General features: G+C 30.2%; 3 protein-coding genes and 1 pseudogene across 3 annotated transcripts; 2 read left to right on the top strand and 2 right to left on the bottom strand.

The window, feature by feature from the left end:
* Window positions 1-5889: 5889 nt before the first annotated feature.
* LOC114164827 (uncharacterized) lies at window positions 5890-6994 on the top strand. Its single transcript, XM_028049604.2, has one exon. The coding sequence runs from the start codon at window positions 6056-6058 to the stop codon at window positions 6608-6610; it is 555 nt and encodes a 184-aa protein (XP_027905405.1). The 5' UTR covers window positions 5890-6055; the 3' UTR covers window positions 6611-6994.
* Window positions 6995-7614: 620 nt separating this feature from the next.
* Window positions 7615-8721, top strand: LOC114196017 (uncharacterized). Its single transcript, XM_028086508.2, has 2 exons — window positions 7615-7817; window positions 7933-8721. Exons 1-2 carry the CDS (start codon window positions 7785-7787, stop codon window positions 8371-8373), a joined length of 474 nt encoding a protein of 157 aa, XP_027942309.1. The 5' UTR covers window positions 7615-7784; the 3' UTR covers window positions 8374-8721.
* Window positions 8722-10909: 2188 nt separating this feature from the next.
* On the bottom strand, window positions 10910-12014 carry LOC114191055 (uncharacterized; annotated as a pseudogene).
* Window positions 12015-13991: 1977 nt separating this feature from the next.
* LOC114163641 (transcription factor MYB12-like) lies at window positions 13992-18479 on the bottom strand. Its single transcript, XM_028047942.2, has 3 exons — window positions 18079-18479; window positions 17794-17923; window positions 13992-14969 (listed from the first exon to the last, which is right to left on the bottom strand). Exons 1-3 carry the CDS (start codon window positions 18209-18211, stop codon window positions 14216-14218), a joined length of 1017 nt encoding a protein of 338 aa, XP_027903743.1. The 5' UTR covers window positions 18212-18479; the 3' UTR covers window positions 13992-14215.
* Between the last annotated feature and the right edge of the window lie 3590 nt (window positions 18480-22069).

A 22069-nucleotide genomic window follows, 5' to 3' on the forward strand; every position in this document is an offset into this window, starting at 1 on the left:
CACTGCTGTGTTGTTCTACAATTCTAATAGAACTATTATGCATCAAGAGAAAGAAAAAATGGCAGTGTCACCAAGAAGGTTTAACTGTTACTTTTTTCTCATTTGATGATGTCACGGTTTTTGAAATTATTTGTTGGTGATCTATTTCTTTCAGTTTAGATATGATACGTCCTAAGTTTAGAGCAATATGGATGAAGAGTTGAGGTCGTTTTAGAATTTAATATCGATACTCTAAGAATTTTTGGTTGACTTATTAGTAATAATAATGTTTATAAGAAAAGCACACAATTTGGAAATGCATATACTCCAAAGTGAAAACATTAACTATTATCAAGAAAAAAGAGAGTAACAATTTGAATAATAGAACAACTCTTAACATAACTAAATGGGAATCAGTTAGGCACAAAGTAAAGTCTAAATCGTGATTGACTCTTCTTAATCACCTAAGGGTAAAAGTCAAATAAAAATGCTATAAATAGATAACTACATAAACTAGATTTTACCTCTCCAAGAATGATTACCCCTCCAAGAATGAGATATTGATATAATATTATTTGAGTTAGAGAGTCTACTTATAGAGGGAACTGTGACTTGTTACTTCTCTCGGATCTATTAAACACACATAATGGATTAAAATAAAATAATGCAAATGCATTATGTACTCATAGACTTGAAGAAACCTCTCGTAGATCAAAGAGTTTGGTCTAGTCATGGGGAGAAGTGGTCCCATTTAAAGTATAATCCAGATGCACCAACCATATTCGCGATAAAATGTGATACAATAAAAGAAAATAAAAGTTTCCTTTGTTTCAAATAAATCATATATTATTTCAAGCATCCAATTTAAACTCTATTATTTATTTAATATCTACTAAATGGTATCAACTTCACTCTCTATTCTGAATTCTAATCATTCTCATGACAGAACATTTTCTCGCTCAACTCAAGCATCGAAATTTCTTTTCGTCATCGTCAATGATACCAATCAAATTTCGGTAAGAACATAAAAAAGATATACAAAATTAAATATTGAATCAAGATTATGAATTTTCCTAAATGAAGAAAATATATATATTTAAATTGTGGTTGTCCACTCTTAAACAATATTTAACTATTAAACCCACAGGAACAACTATTAATCCGAAAGGTTGAATCTAGAGAAACAAGGGGCATATGTTTCTTACGTTACACGATACAAATCACATGAATTGCGGGTGTTGGGTTTGACTCCAACTGGAACAACAACCAGGAACACACTTCCAACTGTAAAGGATAAACCGCTGCCAACCTTATCTCTTGTCTTGGACTCGTGAACCTCTGAGAAAGACGAGGTACAAAATAAACATTTCTAAAACCCATGACCACAAATTATTATATACTAGTAACACTTGAGAAAATAATTATTACTCCTCACGGTTCAGAAACGTCTCGGACGATCCAAAATGGCTCAAAGACGCTAGACCATTGCACTAGTCGAGTATTGCTTCTTAGAGTTCGAGACCAGAAGTTTATTAATCACTCAATCACTGCGTATCACTATGTAACATCTTTCGATATAATAAACAATCTTAAACCCTACCTATGGACAATCTTAAACCCTACCTGGACAACAAATATATTGTTCTGTCACGTGGAATTATTTAACTACTTAAATCGTGGCCTTGGAATATATGAACGATCCTGCTATCATCTCGGGACAAAAATGTGGCCACCACTGTGTCCAACAATGCAACTAGATGGAAGTATAAAAGCAGCCAATAGCATGCATAGTTGACCTTAGATTTGAAATCTTATCTATGTATTAAAAGGTCTTCCTGCTTCATCATTTGTGTCCATGGTGGCCTTTTCTTCCCTCCTTCGAACTCAAAAGGGGAATAGCCCTGTGGGCCATGTGCCAGGATTTTGCAATCTTCATCATCCATGTGCTCCATAAAATAATTCCATTTTCTGTTTCATCCCAACATCACACACCAGTACTGTTTTGGACTCTTCCAGGAATAACCAACCCTCCACAAATTGTTTACTCTAATTTTACTTTATTGCTCATTCTTTTTCGTTTATGTCATCTGTCTAATTAAGTTCATTATCAGCTTGCCTTCAAATTAGTTTCATTGATCATGATATATTAGATATAAATGGTTGAAAAAAAACATGGACAGATTCTTTCGCGTAACATTATGAAAAAACATGTTACTACGTTCGCATAATCATTACAAGATACCAAAACACCATAATGCCCTGGAAGAGTTAGAGACGGTACAAAAGTAAAAGATAATGATAATGAAAAGAAATTTGCATTTGTGCGGATGTCTGGGTTAAGCTTTAAGGTAGGTAAGTTATTCTATATATATATATATATATATATATATATATATATATTTTTTTTTACGTAATGATGATTTTATAATATGATGACAATTATTAACGTAAATCTGTATATATTGTTGTTATTATTTTTTAATGCCATTTTCGAACAGCATTAGGTTATGTGGATTATTATTAATTAATGATTTAAAGAGTATATTGGCCACGGTTTATTGTTATAAATAAATTGACGTTGAAAATGATTGAGTATAGATTATTATAATTGTGAAGAAATGAGGGCAGAAAGAGATCTGTCAGACTCAAATGCATACATTATTGGGTTTGGGTTGAGTCTTTCAGGGAGAAGACAAGCCGTGATTAACAACGAAGATTTTGTGAAAATTGTCGAAAAAGTAAAAACGCAAAAGAGAAAGACCGAACTGGGAAAAAAAAAGTGGTGGGCCATTTGCTGTACTTGGTGCTGCACTCTGTATTTCAAAGCATATACCACAATCCAAGGAAAACTTTTTTGTAAAGACACCATCAGAGAATACAAGGTTTATATACTGGGGTGTGCAAGTCTGAATACATTGATAAGATATTTATATGAGAAAAATAAGCATAATTGTAGTGCATGCATTTCATTTGTAATTTGAAAGAGTGTAGAGGCATGAACCTATTAGCACTGAATTCAGCATGGTTTGGTCTATCTAAGGGAATCGAAAACATGGAGGGAAACCAAGATTTGACAGCATTAGAGAGTGGTGGGGGACTGAACCAAGTAGCTGGCTCTGGCTTCTTGAAATGCATCTGAATTCTGAAATTCTCTTGCTAAAGTAGGGAAGTACACATAAGAAACAGAAACTGCACATGGACTTATACGAACGCTGTCTTGTGAAATGATTCAAGTTAAGGGGTGATGAGAATGGGGCCCTTTCGATAAATAATTTTGGGTATTTGGTTGTTTCAAAAGGTGCTGCTGCAAAAGTGCAAAACTAAGTATAGTTTTGTTGTGACGAAGACGTAGATATGCTTCAAGCGTTTCTCACACAACTTGTTAAGATTCTTCACAAAGCAAGGGTCAATCGAAGCAGGGTTATGGGAGACACTGTGATCAACCGATCAAACCCAATTGTGGAGTCAAGACTGCGATCAAAGAACACGCGCGTTCTAGTGGCCGACATCAATCTCGTCTTCTTTTCGATATACATAGTAAAACTCAAACACGTGTCGAGCTCTCCACACACTACCAATGAGCCAAGTACATACAATAAATCCTACTTTATTATTTACTATTATAAATAAATAAATAAACAAATATTAATGATTACAGCTGAAAGTTAAAATTAATATTTCAAAATAGTGAAACTTTTGAGAAGTTAATCTCCTTGACATGAATTTTAAAAACAAATTCTTAATCGTGCCTGAACATCGTCAATATTTGTTAATTTTATATTATTACTCTGCGGCACTAATTGTTTTAAGATGCAAATTCAGTAAACTGATAAAACAGATAGGCATCTTCAAAGTAAAAACTACTTATATAGCCAACAGTAAAAGTTAGTTTAGGGGTGGACATATAGATTCACAGTTTTTGTAATATTGGAAAACCATCGATTCATAGAGTTTTTTTTTTTAAACAACTGTAAATAAATATTATATTTAGAAGATAATAATCAATATAAATAAAATTTTAAAATATAATAATTATATATTATTTCGTTCATTTCACACATATTTCTGATACGGTTTTTTTTTTAAATAATTGTATAATTATAAATAATTTGTAGATATGTTAAATTACTATATTTAACATATCTACAAATTGATAGATTTTTTATTCTTTTGGATTATTGTTTAGGCTTGCTTATGAATATATAGTGGTAGGATTTGGAAAACATGTCACTCAATCAAATGAATTTTGCATCTTTTATTGTACTCCATCTGAACAGTTGATTTTTTTTTTTTTTACTGAACTTGATTGAGTTTGATAAATTGAGCGAAAGAATTTAAGTTCTTTTAATTAAAATCTGTAATTTCTAATTTTTTTTTCAAAAAATAGGCTATATTTTTTAAGATTTAAATAATTAAAAATATTTTAATTAATAGATTAAATTAAATTGAATAATATTTTTAATATTAATATTAGTATTTTTTAATAATTTTTATTTGGGTTGAGTTAGGTCGAGAGTTGAGCATATGAAATCTGTTAGTCAACCCGTAAGAAAGTGAGTTGGTTGAATTTGGTCTAACTGCACAAAGAACTTAATTCAATAATACACAAAATTTAGATTTAATTGGATTAGATTGAATTTAGTTGAAGAGTTATTCGGTAAAAACCTCGAGGTCTGGAAATTGATAGTTATCCATAAATTTACAAGTATAGAGAAAAAAAAAAAGACCATTTATTTCACAAGCTAAAATTATTCCCATAAACGGAACAAGCACTTACTCAGACTTTTTGACTTTAATCATTCAAATACGAACTCTATTTATAATTTATTACGAAAAATTAAGATTTGATTTAACTCTTAACAAAACAAATTTGAGTGTTTAGGCAACGTTAAATCCAATAATTTAATGCAGAGTTTGTAGTTAAAAAATTGAAAAGCAATGGTGTAGTTTAGAGGGGAGGCAAAGGTATAGGTATCTAAGCTAAATCCTTATCGTGGCTTCCCATCTCCACGCCCTATGAATAAGCCAAAAGATCCATCACATCACAACCGGGTTTGTCTCATACCTACACATACACAACACAAACCTATACAATACGACGGAGAAGCATGTTTGTTTTACATACATCTGCCTCGCCTTAAGGAAGATATGTCATCGCATACATTGAATTCAACCCTCACCGATTCATGTATGTGTTTTATCAATTAACCAAAACTATTCAGAGAAACGTGGGTTTACCACGCAGCAGATAGTAGCAATATATTTAGGCACTACACACCCACGCCTAGTCCTTTCAATTGAACCAATGCATCATTAAAGCAAATTCGACAGACAAAAAGCAACTGACTAAAACTACATAGGTTTTTCCATTAACATGTAACGTCACCCTTTTTCAACCGCATCCTTATCATTTCAACAAATACATATATGCCTATCGTATTGAACTACATTTAACAACGGCAACTCCAGAATCCGGACAAGTGGATCAAAATAATGTGTTGAAGGGAAAATGGGAGAATGACAAAACAGATTCAAGATAAGTGTGTATGTCGTGCTAGTAACTTTTTTTTTTTTTTTTTTTAACTTTCACACGTTCAATGGCCTGTGTCCTGTTGTACTCTGTCGCACGATCTCTCTCCGGGTCCCTTTTTATCGATACATGAATCTTATCAGAAGCTAAAAACCATTAACTGCATATTCAAGGCTTTTGTCACATGTCGTTTTGATAGCCATTCATGTACTACATCAGTACGTATATTTTTTGTTTTTTGCTGCTATCTTATATATTATTCTCACTGTCGTAATAATCAGTTAAATAACACCTCACGGTAAAGCGCAAAACAAGAACACGTTACCTTTAAAAAATATATTACTTTTGTTTTTCAAAAAGATTTAGAATTTCTATATTGAAAAAAAAAATACAGTATATTGGTAGAGGTTAAATGTAATTGGTTGATAGTGACTACCAGTGGGTATGGCAAAGAAGATAATCCCAAGAATTAATGTGTGTGTGTGTGTGTATATATAGGGCAGCAGAGATAAGGAGAGTTTGAATGCATTGAGAGAGAAAAGAAACATGTCTGATAATCACAAGACTCGGAGTTCGGCACCGAAACTGTTTGGTTTCCCACTAACAGAGCAAGAGGAATTTGCAGAAAGGAAATACGATGTCGGAGAGGACAGAAAATTCAGGTGTCACTACTGCAAGCGGGTTTTCGCGAACTCCCAGGCCTTAGGGGGACACCAAAACGCTCACAAGAAAGAGCGTCAGAGAGCCAGGCGATTCCAAATCCACAGCCACAGACGCTCCTCCGTGCCACCATCATCACCTCTTTCAGTTACGCCTCTTACCTTTCTCACTTCCCATGCAATAATACGATCGGTGCCACTCTCGGTTACACTGCCACCCATTTACCTTTCATCTCCTTCTCCTTCTACTTCTACCTCTGCAAAGCACTTCCCCTCGCGCCCCGTTTTCGTTCCTTCCTCCACCCACCTCACTGCTACTGCTACCACTACAACTCCATGTTTTCCTCTTCAGCTTTATGCCTCACCCTCTGTACTGCAATCTGCCTCTACTGTCCTTGATTTTGCTGCAGACAGGGAAGTTGATGTCCATCTCAAATTGTAGTTCTGTCATGTCAGATTGCAGGTTAAATATATATATATATAATTAACTTTTATCTTCCTGCTTCACCTTCTTCTTTGCTACACATCTTTTCTTTTTTCACCCCTCCCCTTAAGATTATGAACTTGCTTTACTAATGGAAGAAGCTAATGCTTGTGATGGAATCAGGGATATAGAAATTGTTTCATAACCGTAATTAATCTCAGCCGCAAGTTGCAATTTTTTTTTTTCAGTTCACAATGTCATTGCAGATGTAACTGTGTCTAAATAAATCTTAGCTGAAATCAAAGTGGTGTAGAAGGCATGTTAATTAATGTCGTAGCCTGCATATTATTTAGTTAGTTGTGAATTATACTAATTTTAAAACAAGAATTGATGTAGTTTTTTTGTTTTTTTTAAAATTGAAATAGTATAATGTATTATTTCAGGACACCTATTAAGTACAAGTACTTCTCATCTCTTAATATAACTTTGTTTTTCTGATAAAACTCCATTAATTATGTTAATTACATATTTCTCATCTTTTCTTATCTCTTCAGACAAACATCTGGCTAAATTACACTTTTCCATGGTTACATGCAATTATTTACTGTACCATGAAACAGTTTTGTTGTAAAAAGCGTTTACGGATTGTGGCCCGGTATTTATTTGGGCCTAACAGTACTTTATCTTTGTATGGACCATGTCAAAGAGTTTAAGGGAGGCCCAAGTTCCTCCGAACCTTAGTAGAAAAGACAAATATTTCTGCAATACCTGCACATTGCCACAGATGTTTTTGTATTATATAATAAGGATCCAGAAGTGTATACAGAAAAATTTGGTATTATTCACTATTGGTTAGGTCTTTCACGTTGTTGAAGTCGTAGAAAATAACACATACCAAACATTAAAATAACGCAAGTCACTATCTAGACACCAGGTTTATCATGGAAGTATAATCCCCTTAGTGTTCTAAATTACATCAAGTGTAGCTAGGGTAGAACAGAATCTACAGTAGCAGTTTTCATCCGAATCATTGCTGTGAAGAGTTTCTTCTTTGAGTGTTGATGACTGATCACATCTTTCCTCAAAATAATCATAACATTGGGATTTGAGGACCACGTCAAATCTGGTGGACACTGGAAATGACGTCGTATCTTATGCAAAAAGAATCATCACACATGGTAACACCACCAAAATGGACAAAGTCATTGGTTTTACTGCAACCCAGGTTTCTCACACTATACCACTCCGAAGTTGTCATATTTTTTTTCTCTCTATATTTAAATAAACCAAAAAAGCAGTTTTTAAAAAAGAGACTTCATTTTTTCTTTAATCACGCAAAGTACATCCCAGATTCCGAGCGAGCACAAAGGCCACTTTTCAAAGATCAGAACATTGCTCATTCCTCGCCACAGCACACGTTTCTGTGCTTCATTATATCGTCTTCCCAATATACCCTTTCTCGAAACTTCCAAACCCTAACAAAAGCCCCTGCGCTCTCTTCCCTCCTCCCGCGGCTGGACATGGAGAGTTACGGGTCGGGTCACCGGCCTTACAGTGGTGACAGGAGGATGGAGGTGGTGAGCGGTAAAAGCCACGGTTGGAGTGCAGATTCTACTCAGGGGAGTGAAAAAGCTTGGAGATTCAGTGACCCAGAAGCGAAGAGAAAGAAAAGGATAGCGAAGTACAAGGTTTACGGCGTGGAAGGGAAGGTTAAGGCTACGGTCAAGAAAGGACTTCGATGGATCAAGAAAAAATGCTCTCAGATCGCCCATGGCTACTAATGCAGAGACTTGTTGCCACGGTAAGTACTGATATTGCAATTTCTGAACGTTGAGATTGCATTTCGTGATTCTCACCATCACATGCAAAGGTTTTTCCTCCCAATGTTCCGTTCTTCTCAGACCACTTCAAAATATAGAATCTCTTATGCGCGAGGATTATCTTGTTGCTTGTCTGGTTGTCCTGGAATTAGAGCTGTTAACAAAGATTTTCCTAATCCAAATTTTGATGTAAAAGTTGTTTGTTCTGTGTTATGCAGTTTCAGTTACTTATTAAAAATATTAAAAAAAATTTGTAATGTACGGATTTCCTGTTCCTGCATAGATACGAAAGATACATATGAAGCTGAATGGTACTGTCATTTTATTTGGTTTGGGGTAGAGAAAGAAGCACACATATTTTTGTCATTCCATTGGAAATGAAGGAAAGGAAGAGGGAGACAGAAACTGATGAAAAAAATAAATAAAAGAAAAAGATAACTTTTGAAAAGGTGATGAATACTTCACCTAAAATATTCTTATCAAATACTTTTTTGGCACTGGAAAAATTTATTCTAAATAAAAATCAAAGTCAAAGTTAACAAGAAGTGAGTCGGATGAAGTGATTTGCAGTAATTTTATAGATAAATTCATTTGGATCTTTGAACAATTAAGTGAGTGATTCTCGACCTTATTTGGATAAGGTGATTTTCATTAATTTGTGTAAAAAAATTCATTTAAATCACTGGACAAGTGAAAAGAATAGAAGAAAAAATCAATGCCATTTATGTTAAATTATAGGATTTGTTTTTTTTTTTTTTACTTTGTCTTTTTGTTTTTTCACTCTCTAAGCTTGTATTTTAATTTATATGAGCTTTAAATAATAATATTTTAGTTTAAAATAATTTTACCAATTCAAATTATTATTTAATTTATTTAAAGTAATAACCAACATTTTATTTTAATAAATATATACAAAACTTATTTAATTTTAATATAAGTTTGGGATAATTTATTGATAATGTTGGGTTTGTTTGGGATAATTTATTCCAACAGAAGAAAAAAGAAGAAGTCAAAGTAAAAGTTATATAAAAAGCGAGTCAGGATTTGTTTGGATGAAATTATTTGCACTATATTGTAGACAATTTCATATAAGAGAGAGCCAATGTTACATTATATCAATATTTCTTTCCTTTCTTTTACTTTGCCTTTTTGTTTCTCACTCTCCAAGCTTTGAAGTTTCATTTTAATTTATATTAGCTTTAAATAAGAACATGTCGATTTAAAATAATTTTACCAATTCAAATTATTATTTAATTTATTTAAAGTAATATTTTATTTTAACTAATATATACAAAACTTATTTAATTTTAATATAAGTTTTTCAACTTTAATTTTCTATTTTTAATAATAATTCACATTAATTAATTAATAATAATAATAATTTTATTTAAACTAATGATTTAACCACAATTTATTTGAACTTACTTTCTATCCACCACATTTTATTTCAATATAATTTTATGGTTTGAAATTTTTTATTTTAAATAAATACTCACGTTTCATTCTAACATAATTTATATTTATTTTATTTTGTTTTATTTTATTTATGAAGGGTAAAATAATAATCTTTTTATTTGAATAATAAATATTTTTTAATCTATCAAATGATTGTCAAACTTTTATAATTTTTTCTCTAAGACCTCTTAATTTGTTACCATCTTTCCCCTAATTTAAATAACTTCATTTTCATTTATTTTCTTCTCAAATTCACTCCCTTTAAATTCTTTAATCAATTTTTAAATTCATTTTAATGATTATTTTGTTGATTTGATAAATTATTATCTTAATTTGATTATTTTAAAATAAAATTACTTTAATTGGATCATGTGATACTATTTAAAGATATTGCAATATGATTTTTGATTATATAATTCTTCAATCTTGAGAAAAATATTATTTAGAGATATCATAATAAAACATCATTATATAGCCCTTCAATTTTGAGTTAGAACATTTACGGACAAATTAGCACATAATATTATTTTTGGTATGTATGATTTAGTATTTGTATGTGAACTAATATTTTTTATTATGGTGTCAATGAGCCAATTGTACAATCATGGATTAAGATAAAAAAAAGTCAACTTAACATGACTCATCTTTTTTTGAGATATAAATTTTGAAACCTTACTTAACTAATTTAGATTTATGATATGTGGATCGATTCATTTCTAAATATTTTAATTTTAAAATTTATTTTATATATTCTTTACTTATAAGTGGATTGACTTGATTTAATATTTTATAATAAAACTTAATTCTCTAATTTTGATTATATAAACAATTAAATAAATTAAACATTCAAATTCTTCAAACATTATTTAATAAAATTTTTATTTAAAAATATCATATTATTAACTTATATAATTAAAAATAGTAAATAATTATAATAAAAAATTTATAAAAGATTATTAAAAGAAAACAATAAAGTGGTGGTGACGATGGATTATACATCTACGCTTAAAAAAAAAAACTAAATTTGTTTCGACCGACTTTCTCAAACCATTGTGAACGGAGTAAACTCGGTATAAGAATCATTCTGTATTATGTTAATGTCTTGTTTTATAGATCACATCAGTATCATAAAATTCCGTTTAATTAATCACAAATGAATTTCTTCATCCTCTCTACGTTCCCATGCCATTTGCATATATATATATATATATATATATATATATATATATATATATATATATATATATATATATATATATATAAGAAATCCACATCATTACAAACCCAGTGACCTTTGACTTCGCTCAGCGTAAAGACGATCCACGGTATTCATACGTTGCAGCTTCATTTCTTCGTAGAAGTGAGTAATGAAATCCTCAGCTTTGGAATCAATCATCTCATCGCCATCTCCATCACCGTGTTCCTTGCACTCCACGATGACCTCTTGCTTCTCATTCTCCTCATCATCACTTTCAACCAACTGGTTCAACCCCACAGCCGAAGCGTAACGGTTACTGGGTATGGAAGCTGAGTAACGCCCCTCCTCCTCCGCCACAAAAGCGTTGCCGCCGCATTCCGTTGCCGGCCACTTGGTGGCGGAGTCAGAGAAGAAACATGGGGATTGGTTGCTTTGAAGGTGCAAGGAATCCACAATCTTGTTCCACCTGCTCTTGGACCCATCGTCTATTTGACCAACCTGGTGAATCTCCTTTGGCTTTTGGGAACGTCCTCGCATGACGAGGAGCGCCACCCTGAGAAACCGCATGCTGCCGCTCATCTTCTTGTCCTTGAGGGGTTTTGGCTGGTCACTCTGAAGATGGTCTATTTCTATGTCGGGGATGTCGATGATGGTATATTCATAACTTTGTGTTTCCATAATTGATGTAATGAGGATGATCGAGGAGGTTGAAGAAGGAGTTGTCGGCGATATTCTCACCCTGAGAGGAGATTTGAACAGTAGAATTGCACTGAGGAAGAATGTTGTGACGGTGAAGTTTATGTGCGAGAAAGATAGAAACGGAAAAGGACGACCAGCGGAATAGTGTGGTACATTGGTGTAAGGTTTCTGTTGTGGACTATTATTTTTAGAGCAATTTTGTTTATATGTCAAGGTTTTGTACATTTAATGGTGTGCGTGATGATTTTGGAAGTTAATTCATCACAATCAACTTTTTCCACTGTTATTATTGTTACCATTAGTTAAATCTACTTTGTTTGTTTTACCGGTTCAGTATTTAATTTATCATTTTATTATATTTTAACTTTTATTCATTTATTTTACTCCTTGGTGCACTCACATATATATATGCTCAAAAAATGTTAGTGTATTATATTTTAATGCGTTTTAAACCTTTTCTTTTATCTCTATTATTTTCTTGCATACTACACAATAACTTCTTTCTAAATTTCTCTCTTCCATCTTTGTGAGATTATAACTTCAAATTTCATAAATTTCAAAATTAAATCCTATATGGTAAATCCTTGAATCTTTGAATTTCATTATATACTTGGACTTCCTTAGAATTATACACGAGATATCGATGGTCAATTTTGATTGTAGTGATATGAATGTGGATGTAATGAGGCAGATAATTGAATTTGACTATTTTGAATGTTTTGGATGTGTTAGAATTATGGTTTGGTTAAAAAGAAATGGATTGAGCTCTTTTTTAAAATTTGTTGTATAAATCTTTTTCTTAACATTTTCATCCAAGTAAGATTTTTTAATTAAACGAAAAAAGTGAGTGAGGCAAACCTCATACTTAAGGTAGATTTTTCTCATTTAAGTGAAATGTGATAAAAAAAAAAAAAACTTAGGTTTGGTCTATGTTGTCTTTCTTAAGTGACATTTGTTTGCTTAAACAACAATATGGTAAAAAAACATCTTATTGATTATCCCTAAAACAAGTACATTGCTCAAATGACATCTTTTAACTTGAAATTTCACAAGCGAGTTCATTATTTAATGTATGAATGACTTATATGGATTTAATTAAAAATTATGAGAATATTTATGAACATATAATTTTTTTTGTTCTTAATAATGATCGAATAATATATTGTTGTCGATAACTATTAAAAAAATTTCTTTATCATTCAGGAAATTGACAAACAAACATTTTATTAAAGAATTTATTTTTTTATTGTCACGTTTTGTATAAAGTTTTTTTTATGCAATTTTGTTATTTTCAACGAATTTTATTCTGTCAATAATTTCTTTTTTTAGTAAAAATATAAGTTTATGTAATTGAGATCACAAACAGTTGTTTGAATATGTTTTTAATTAGTGAAACTTATTATATTATTAGTTTGTTTTCAGTAGTTTAGACTTTTGGTTGTAGATTGATTTCAAAATCTATATTATGATTATATATAATTGATTAGAGGAAATGAGCCTAGAAGTAATTAATATTATTGGTAAACTTAAAATTTTTAAATATTATAATATTTTCTTTTACGACATAAAGTGAATTTACACCTATAACATGTATTTAAAGATTCAAATTTATGGTGTACTTCTATGATATAGTCCTCTGAACAGGTTTTATTTGGACTGGGCTTGAGGTCTCAGTACTGTACTAACGGTCCAAGAGATAGAATACTAATGATTAGGTCTGCTAAGAAAATAATTATTTGCAGTTCATTTGTTGACAAAAATAGTAATTAAGTAATTATCTAAAAACTAATGAGTTAGAGAAAAATTGGACTCAGATTTAAGTAAATTTTACGGAACATTAATTGGAGTTTAAGTTTACGGTTGATCAATAAGAAAGAAAGATACAATTTGAGATTACTTTAACGAATGTGGGTAAATGAAAATATCTATTCATTAATTAGTGAAAATTAGAGATTGGTAATGTTTTTCAATAAAAAAAATTACTCACTTTTTACTATATGCTAGCATTGGTTGTATTTTGGAAAGAGGGGTATAAATATAAAAAATAAAAGATCTATTAATAAAAATAGATATTATTACATGAATGCATGAAATATAGTAATACAGAAAATTGTCTTCTTTTAATTAGCAAAAAAGAAGTGTAAATACTAAAACATACCCTTATTTCTTAGTTATTTATGTGACATTTTTTATATTTGATTAATAAGCACAAGTAATCGTGCAAGAATCATGATTAATGGACATTGAACACATTCATTTATTTCAGTTGTACACTAGAAGTACTATGTATTCACATTTTAAGCTAACACAAAAGATTCCCTAGAATGTCTACAGATTTTACATCCGAAAAAGAAAGGGAAGGAAGAAGAAAAAAAAAAGGCAAGAAGAAACACATGGTCTTTGTTAAGGTCCAAAACTAAAGTGGCGAGGAGATGCAAGAAGAGGTTGGTCTCAAGAGAGAAACCAATCAACCATGTCCTTTTGTTTCTGAGGATCAATCTCACCAACGCTCTGCAAATCCTTGTCCCAGTCTTCATCTTCGCAAAGCCAAGAGAGGAGATTCTGATGCCGCTCCCATGACAAAGACTCGTCCTTATGATCCAGCACCACCGAAGAAGAACAAAAGCACTGCTTTTCCCGACCACTCGACATAACGGTGTGGTCACAAGTTTTATTCCCAACCACTTCACTGCTCTCTCTGCAACCTTCATCAGAAATGGTCCAACACCCACTTGCTTGTGGGCAGTAAGTGTCGAAGATGTCGTTGAAAGATTCAAAACTCAACACCTGATCCCCCTCTCCCCCATTAATAACTTCCTTCTCATAGGGTCCCCATATGTCACCCTCATTCTTCGTTATTTCTTTCTCACCCTCTACCCACATTCCATTAGTGCCTACATTTTCTTCTTCTTGGGTATGATTAGTATTTTCATGGGTGGAGGAATGTTTCTCGGCCTCTAGTGGCGGTGTTGGTGGGAGAGGAACTGCTGCTAAGGGAGGTGCTGTTTTGGTTTTGTTCTTCTTCATGGCCCAGCGACTGGTCCTACCACGTTTCCGCTTGGGAGGTAGAGTGAGAGTGATCGTGTCTGGTTTGGTAGTGGTTGTGCCTCGGAAAGTGTAAATTTTTCTGCTTAGGTGAGAGTTCCAGTAATTTTTTATCTCGTTGTCGGTTCTTCCAGGCAAGTGACTTGCTATCAAGGACCACCTGAAGTTTACCAACTCATACACCTATTACTATTTATCTCTTTCTATTATATGCAGCTTAGTCAAACTCACATGGAAAATATGATAAAATAAATAAGAAAAATATATATACATGTTGATAGATGAAATTTCCAGAATGTGAGATGCTAACACATCTCTTGATATTTTTTGTGCAATGAAGTTGACTAAATATATAATGCAACTAATAAGATTTAACTATATCTATATCTATTGTTTATAAATCTGTATGTTTCAATGAACTTTAAGTGGCTAACAGTAGAGAACATTTGCTAATATTTCTCTCATACAAATTAAAGGCTGGATTAAGTTTCAAATTTATGATAAAATATTAATTTTTGGATATTTTAATTAAGATTCTATTAAATTTGTTAGTATATTAAGTATTTAAAAATTTATGATATGTTTGTTAATGTATTCTTACTGACTTGTATTGTAATAAATAAATTATGAAATTTTGTTGTTAATATTAATACTATTGTAGTTAACAAAAAAAAGCAAATTAATTTTATTGTTTTTATTCAAAATACTTTGGATAACAAAGTCATGTTTCTTTGTTTATATTTAACCGCAATCTCATATTTTATGGTACATGGAGACAATTAAAATAGATGAGGAAATAAGGAAACAATCACGATACATAATTAACGAAAACATTAAAAACTTAAATGAAATATATATATATATATATATATATATATATATATATATATATATATATATATATATAAATTTATAAATACTCATTAGACTAAAAAATTTAAAAGAAAATCAAGTAAAAATACATAAATTTATGATTAACATGACACTTATTTAAACTTATATTAAAATATAACTTAAAATGTTAGTTGAATTAAGTAATTTCAATCATTTCATACTTAAAGAAAAAATATTAAAATTAATGTTTTAAATTAGTACCACAAAAAAAAAAAGAGTGAATCTCAAGACTAAAAGAATATGGCGATACATTGACAATATAAAATTAATATTTTTAAGAAAAAAAATATTTCTTTACTATTATTTTTATAATAATACTTCGGTCCATAATAGGTACGATTTAAATTTTTTACATACAGAATAAAAGCAAACAGTTAATGTATTACAAATAAAAGTTTATCTGGGGATAAATCACAGATAAAATAAATAATTCTACTTTCAAAAAAATGGGAACATCAATCAATTTTGATTGAAAATAAATAAAAATGTAGTCGAGGCTGAGACAATAGTTCATAAATTGTTATTGAAAAGTGATAAAAATATTGAAATATAAAAAATAATCGTACATTATTTTTCTAAATTAAGAATGTTTTCTTAAAAAATATTAACGCTTTATAAATATTATAAAGTATTTTATACAGACTGTCATGTTATTAGTAACTGATCCATAAACATAAAAAGGAGAGGATAATGGTCAACATTGAATGAATTATTTGTTCACTATTTCATTGGTTAAATACAAAGAAATTCACACTATATTCCATTACTCCTTTTTTTATCCTTTTAATTTGCTCATCTATATATGTCCTAAATATAACAAGAAAAATTGAATTAATTTATTATTAAAAAAATGATAACTGAATATGCTTCTTTGACATTATATTATACACTTCATAGATTTTCTTCTTTTATTAAATGATAAATTGTTTTATTCACTTCTTTCGTCTTTGCGTTAAATATTTTTTTTCTATTTTTCTTGGTAAATCAAACAAAGTACATGCACTATATTATTTATCTATATTTAGTATTTAGTGCAAGAGATGCAAGATTTTTTTCCAAACATTCTTTTTTTAAATTACACAAATAAACTTTTCTAAATTTTATTTTCGTAAATAGATAAGTTTGTTATATTCAGCATTGTTTACGTAAAAATGTTGTTCAGACGTCAGAAATCGATTTCCCAACATTCGAAGAATTTATTTATGTATTTTATTTAAATTAGTTCATTTAGGAACAAAAGTCTAAGATGCTTGTGTCGTTGTCGAACTGCATCTTCCTTTTTACTTTGGGGTTGGAAAACGGAAAAAGATAAAAAGGAGAAGTTTTAAACACACACAAAAAAAAAAACTGAAAGAAATTGTAGAGTTCTCTACTCTCTTTTACACAAAAGTGTAACATTTTTTTTTCTGGTTTCCTTCATTTATTAATCAAACAAAAATATTATTATCTATATTTTCATGTCTCTATTTTCTCTTATATTATCCAAACATACCATTAGTTTTTTTTTTTTCTTTTAACATAACTTTACAAGAATTGTTATCCAAGTTTTTTTTTTCTTCTATCTCTTTCCATTTAAACCAAAAATTAATGGGTTAATTAGGTAAATTGTTTTAAATAAAGTTTGCCTAAATTAAACAAATGAAAACAACTTTTACAATAATGGCTATCACGGTCTCTTCCTCTCTTTTGTCTCATTTCATATTAACAAGACATGAATTCTTAAAAAAAAAAACAAACAAGACAGTAACCGGTTGATCCAGTCAATTTGTTTTCTAATAAAGTTTGTCTAACTTAAGCTGAATGAAAACAACTTCTACAAAAACTGTGGTCACAGTCTCTTCCTCACTATTCTCTTTTCAACGAAGACGCTATTTGATTAATTTAGTAAATTTGTTTAAAATAAAGTCTGTGTAAGACTGACATGCATTAGTTCGAGATGCTTTTGTTCTTAAAGATACATTTTGTCTATTGAATGGCTCATAGTTATGTTAATTTTGAAACATTTATAAAGCTGATACTGAATTCATGTTTATTTGTTTAATTGTTGAGAAATTGAAAGGATGCAACTGAAGAATGATCTGGAAACTAACCTGTTGCCTAACGAAGCATGCAACTTAACAATGGTGTTTTCTTCTTCGACAGAAATGTCCCCTCTCTTTAGATCAGCTCTCAAATAGTTAATCCACCTTAACCTGCAACTCTTGCCACATCTTAACAATCCTTCACAACCCAAAAGTGTAAATGGGAGTCAGAGAAAAAGTGATTGGATCCTTCTACACTAATTATAGCTGGAAGGTCACACTCAACAAAAAGGTACCCAGCAAAGAAGACTATATATGGCTAGTAATAGTTGCGACATTAATTAGTTATTGTACCTGCATTTTTTGGCAGCGTCCTCCAAGAACCTTCTCCATTGGCCTGAATGTACTTGGTCAAGATTCCATCCTCCTCCGCTGTCCACCTCCCCTTCTTCAATCCCACTTTCTCACAACAAGGAGCCCTCCCCATGTCTCTCACTTCTGCAACTTCCTCACTCTCTGCCTCTACATAAATACACGGTGGTGCAATAATGCTGATTTGAAAGACGCTACCTCTTTCACTTCATTTGAATTGTGCTGGCACTGCTAGGGCCTGCGTGTATGCATGTTTGAGTTTATTTATGTGCCACCTTATTGTGGCGGTTCTGTGATAATAGCAAATGCCGCAGTTAGCAGCACCAGTTATTAATAAAGGGTAGGGTAGGGTAGCAGACAGCAGGCAGGACAAGGGTGAGCCCGGACCAAAATAGAAAGAGAAAAAACATACATCATTTCGTATTCATAATTCTTCTAAGGTTTTTATTTAAATTTAAAGTTTTTATTTAGTATATATTTGTTTGGGGAAAGTGGGGGTGTAGAAAGAGATTTATATCAGTGGTGGAAGAGGAACCACGTTGAGTGTATCTGAATGGCACAGTCGTGGCTTTCCCACCGTCGAGGGACATGAGCCTCGACTGACGGAGCATTCCATCTTCCTCATTAATGTGTCCTTGCATTCACTTATAGCCGTATAGCCCCTTCATTTACTTTTTAATTTATTGTGCTACTAACCTCTGATTTTGCTTCTACTCCCTTCTACAATGCCACTATTTTAAATTTGGGTTTGGAAATTACTCAGAAGTGCTTTTTAAGTGTAATGAATATATTGGATTCAAATTTTATAAAGAGTTAAATATGTTTTTTTTTGTCAGGTTTCAGGAAATTTTAGAATTTGTATCTTTTTTTAAAATTTAATACTAATTTAGTTTTTTACTTTTAAAAATGTGTGATTTTAGTTTTTTTTATTAAATTTGGTTAGTTTATTTGACATTTTAAACGCATTTTATAAAAATACTTGAGTTAACATTGAAGTAAAAATGTGTAAACAATTCAAATACTATCATGAAATGCGCTTGAAACGTCAGATAAACTTAACAAAATTTGGTTAAAAAGACTAAATTCATGCATTTTTAAATATGAAGGACTAAATTAATCAAAATTTTTAAAAATAGATTAATTCTAAGTTTCACTAAAACTTGAAGGACAGAAACATATTTAAGTCTTTTATAAATGTGTATAATTAATTATTATATATTCATAAATAATATATGATTCTAATTAATAATTTATTTGATACATATTTATAAAAAAATTATATTTTAATATTATTAAAAGTTAAAATATAATTAAACGTCGAAAGAGTCATAAAATTTTTTTGTTTTCACAAAAATTAAATACGATAACTTTTAAACATTTCAAGCTTTCACCGTGAGACTCTTCAAATATTATAAAGATTCTTCTTTGTTTTGTAGTTTAGCATAGACTTTATAAATTTTAATGTGTTTATTTTTGTGTGAAAGAAATTATTTAAAAATTCTAGAGAACATTTTATCTTTATAAATTTATATTATTTTTATTAATAAAATTAATTATTTTAGTTTTTAATATTAAATTAATAAAATAAAATTCTTTTATTATATCTTAATCAAGTGCCCTTAGATTACAGTTATGAAATATAACGTTATATTTTCCTTCGAATGAGGTAACAAATGTCTCCATCAATTTCTAATCATATGTTGTTATTAGTTTTTGGATTAAGTTTTTTCTATTCACCTGTTTAGATTAGTTTAGGTGTCCTTTTAAGCAATATTTCACCAGCATTCATTACTTCAAAATCATTGTTTAATAGTGTTATTCCGAAATAGTGATGAGAGATAGTTGTCAGATGACGAAATCTTTTAAATTGACGTGATGAATACGAGAAAACGAATGTCGTCATATTTATGTTGTACTAGAGCAAGTTGCAAAGAGGTTCTCTTTGTTTTCTTCTCTTATCTACATGCTGCCGTTGTCGTTGAGCCACAAACATTTTCCTGTGCTGTTTTGTAACGTTGTTACGGTTGTGTCGTGTGACATCTTTGCCTCCCCTTTCGTTTGCTCCATTCCCGTTTGGTTCTCACTTCTTTCTTTGCATCGTGTCGCGTTGTTCTCTTTTTTAAGCACTGTTCATTCTTTCCTTTCCTCGATTTGATCGTCTCCGTCTAGGTAAGTGTGCTATTTATGGTCTCCACTTCATTAAAATTTTAAATTTAGTTGACATTGTGCTTTTACATTTTATTCTCGATAATCTCCTAATATATTTTGATTGTATTTAAATTATCTGTGATGATTATTATTGAATATATTGGCATTGGGTCTAATTTAAATAAATTACATAGTTTTTATTTTCTAAAGTTTAGAGTTTGATAACCATGTGTGTAATTTTAATCTTTATTGTAAGTTTTCTAACCTTTATTGTAAGTTTTCTCTCTTTTTCAAAAAATACTTATTTTAATTTTAAATAAAGTGTTCCAATATCTTTCTCCCTATATGTATTCGCAGTTATAAAAAATTAAATATGTGAACAACTAATGGACCTTCCTTCTGGTTTTGTAAAAATGAAACATTTAATTTTATTTGAATGAAAGTGGTGTGTGATGGATTTGTTACTCTAATTTTTAAGTATGATTTTATAAATACGTGAATATGATATTAACAATGATATCAAAGTTCACAATCATACTTAACATAATCTTATTTGGATTATGAAATGTTTATTTTGGAATCTAATAATATTCTTAATGATTGAAATCAATTTTTTCGTGAAGTTTTGGTGTTTATGAATAAAAGAAAGTGTACGAGAGAATTGTTGAAATACTATATGTATTTATATAGTTGATGAACTTACGAGGATGTTGTAAAAATTGTTAATATAAAGAGAATATTGAATAATATTAACATATGTAACAACATATTATCAAGTGAGTCATCAATTTATATTATTAGGTCAAAATTGATTTAATTAAAAAATAAATAAAAGAGGTATTTTTTATGAGCTCATGATCCATTATGCAATTTAAATATGCAACAATCCTTTCATCAAGTTATTACGATGATAAATAGAGTGAGAAACCAGAGTTATGAATGCCTCTGGTGAGAAACCATCAAAGAGACAAAATAAGAAGAAAACAACAATCAGTTTATCCTATGCAAGTTTGTGCAGAGAAGTTACGAAAAAAAAGTTTTATTCCTCTCCTCATATATTAGGGTTCTTTCTATTGTTTATTTAATTTGTTATTCACCTTGTTGGTCAGGAGATTTGTATTTTATTTATGATTTCTTCACATTAAAAGTTTTGGTATTTGTTGATTTTTTTTTTCTTTGTGTTATGCATTTTATTATTTTATATATTATTTATTTAGAAAAAATTTTATATAGATTTTCCTTCCACTTGGTTATATGTTATTTTTTGGTTATATGTTATTTTTGAGATCTTCCCAACATACATGTTAAATTATACGAATAATGCTAATAATGCAATATTTTACCTGATTAACTATACATTGAGTTGATATATAATATTAAAAGATATTATAATGTAATCAAATTACAAAAATTTAGTCACATGTTCGGATAATATATGATTATAATTACACAAAAAAAAATATATCTTACAATATTATTTAATCCATCAATAATACTAAATAAACCTTGCTGGATCATGCTATATTTAGTATATTTTGTGGACTTGGTACCTACATTAATTATGTTAATGTAAAAATGATCAACTTCAAGACAATATCCACTATCTATTTTTACCTTATTTCAATTTTAGTTTAAGAAAATCTTAAGTAAATTTAAATGACTAAAAATGTAATTCAAATCCACTTCTACAATTTTGATTCAATTTATGTGTTTAAATAAATTCGTTCAAGTCAATTATTTCCTGCACGCCATCATTTCTGGAATTTATTTTCTATAACAAACAATTTTGGATTTTTTTTTTTCTGAAAATCAAACATCTCTTTTA

This window comes from Vigna unguiculata, chromosome 1 (assembly GCF_037176805.1).
Source record: "Vigna unguiculata cultivar grain cowpea cultivar isolate G323 ecotype 2 chromosome 1, ASM3717680v1, whole genome shotgun sequence".
Lineage (NCBI taxonomy): Eukaryota > Viridiplantae > Streptophyta > Magnoliopsida > Fabales > Fabaceae > Vigna > Vigna unguiculata.

Bases quoted from the DNA above. Each gene is read 5' to 3' on its own strand.
- LOC114164827 (XM_028049604.2), top strand. From the start codon at position 6,056: ATGTCTGATAATCACAAGACTCGGAGTTCGGCACCGAAACTGTTTGGT.
- LOC114196017 (XM_028086508.2), top strand. From the start codon at position 7,785: ATGGACAAAGTCATTGGTTTTACTGCAACCCAG. The intron at 7,818-7,932 runs GTTTCTCACACT...AATCACGCAAAG, and splicing joins TTGGTTTTACTGCAACCCAG to TACATCCCAGATTCCGAGCG.
- LOC114163641 (XM_028047942.2), bottom strand. From the start codon at position 18,211: ATGGGGAGGGCTCCTTGTTGTGAGAAAGTGGGATTGAAGAAGGGGAGG. The intron at 17,924-18,078 runs GTACAATAACTA...TGGGTTGTGAAG, and splicing joins GACGCTGCCAAAAAATGCAG to GATTGTTAAGATGTGGCAAG. The intron at 14,970-17,793 runs GTTAGTTTCCAG...GGTAAACTTCAG, and splicing joins CATGCTTCGTTAGGCAACAG to GTGGTCCTTGATAGCAAGTC.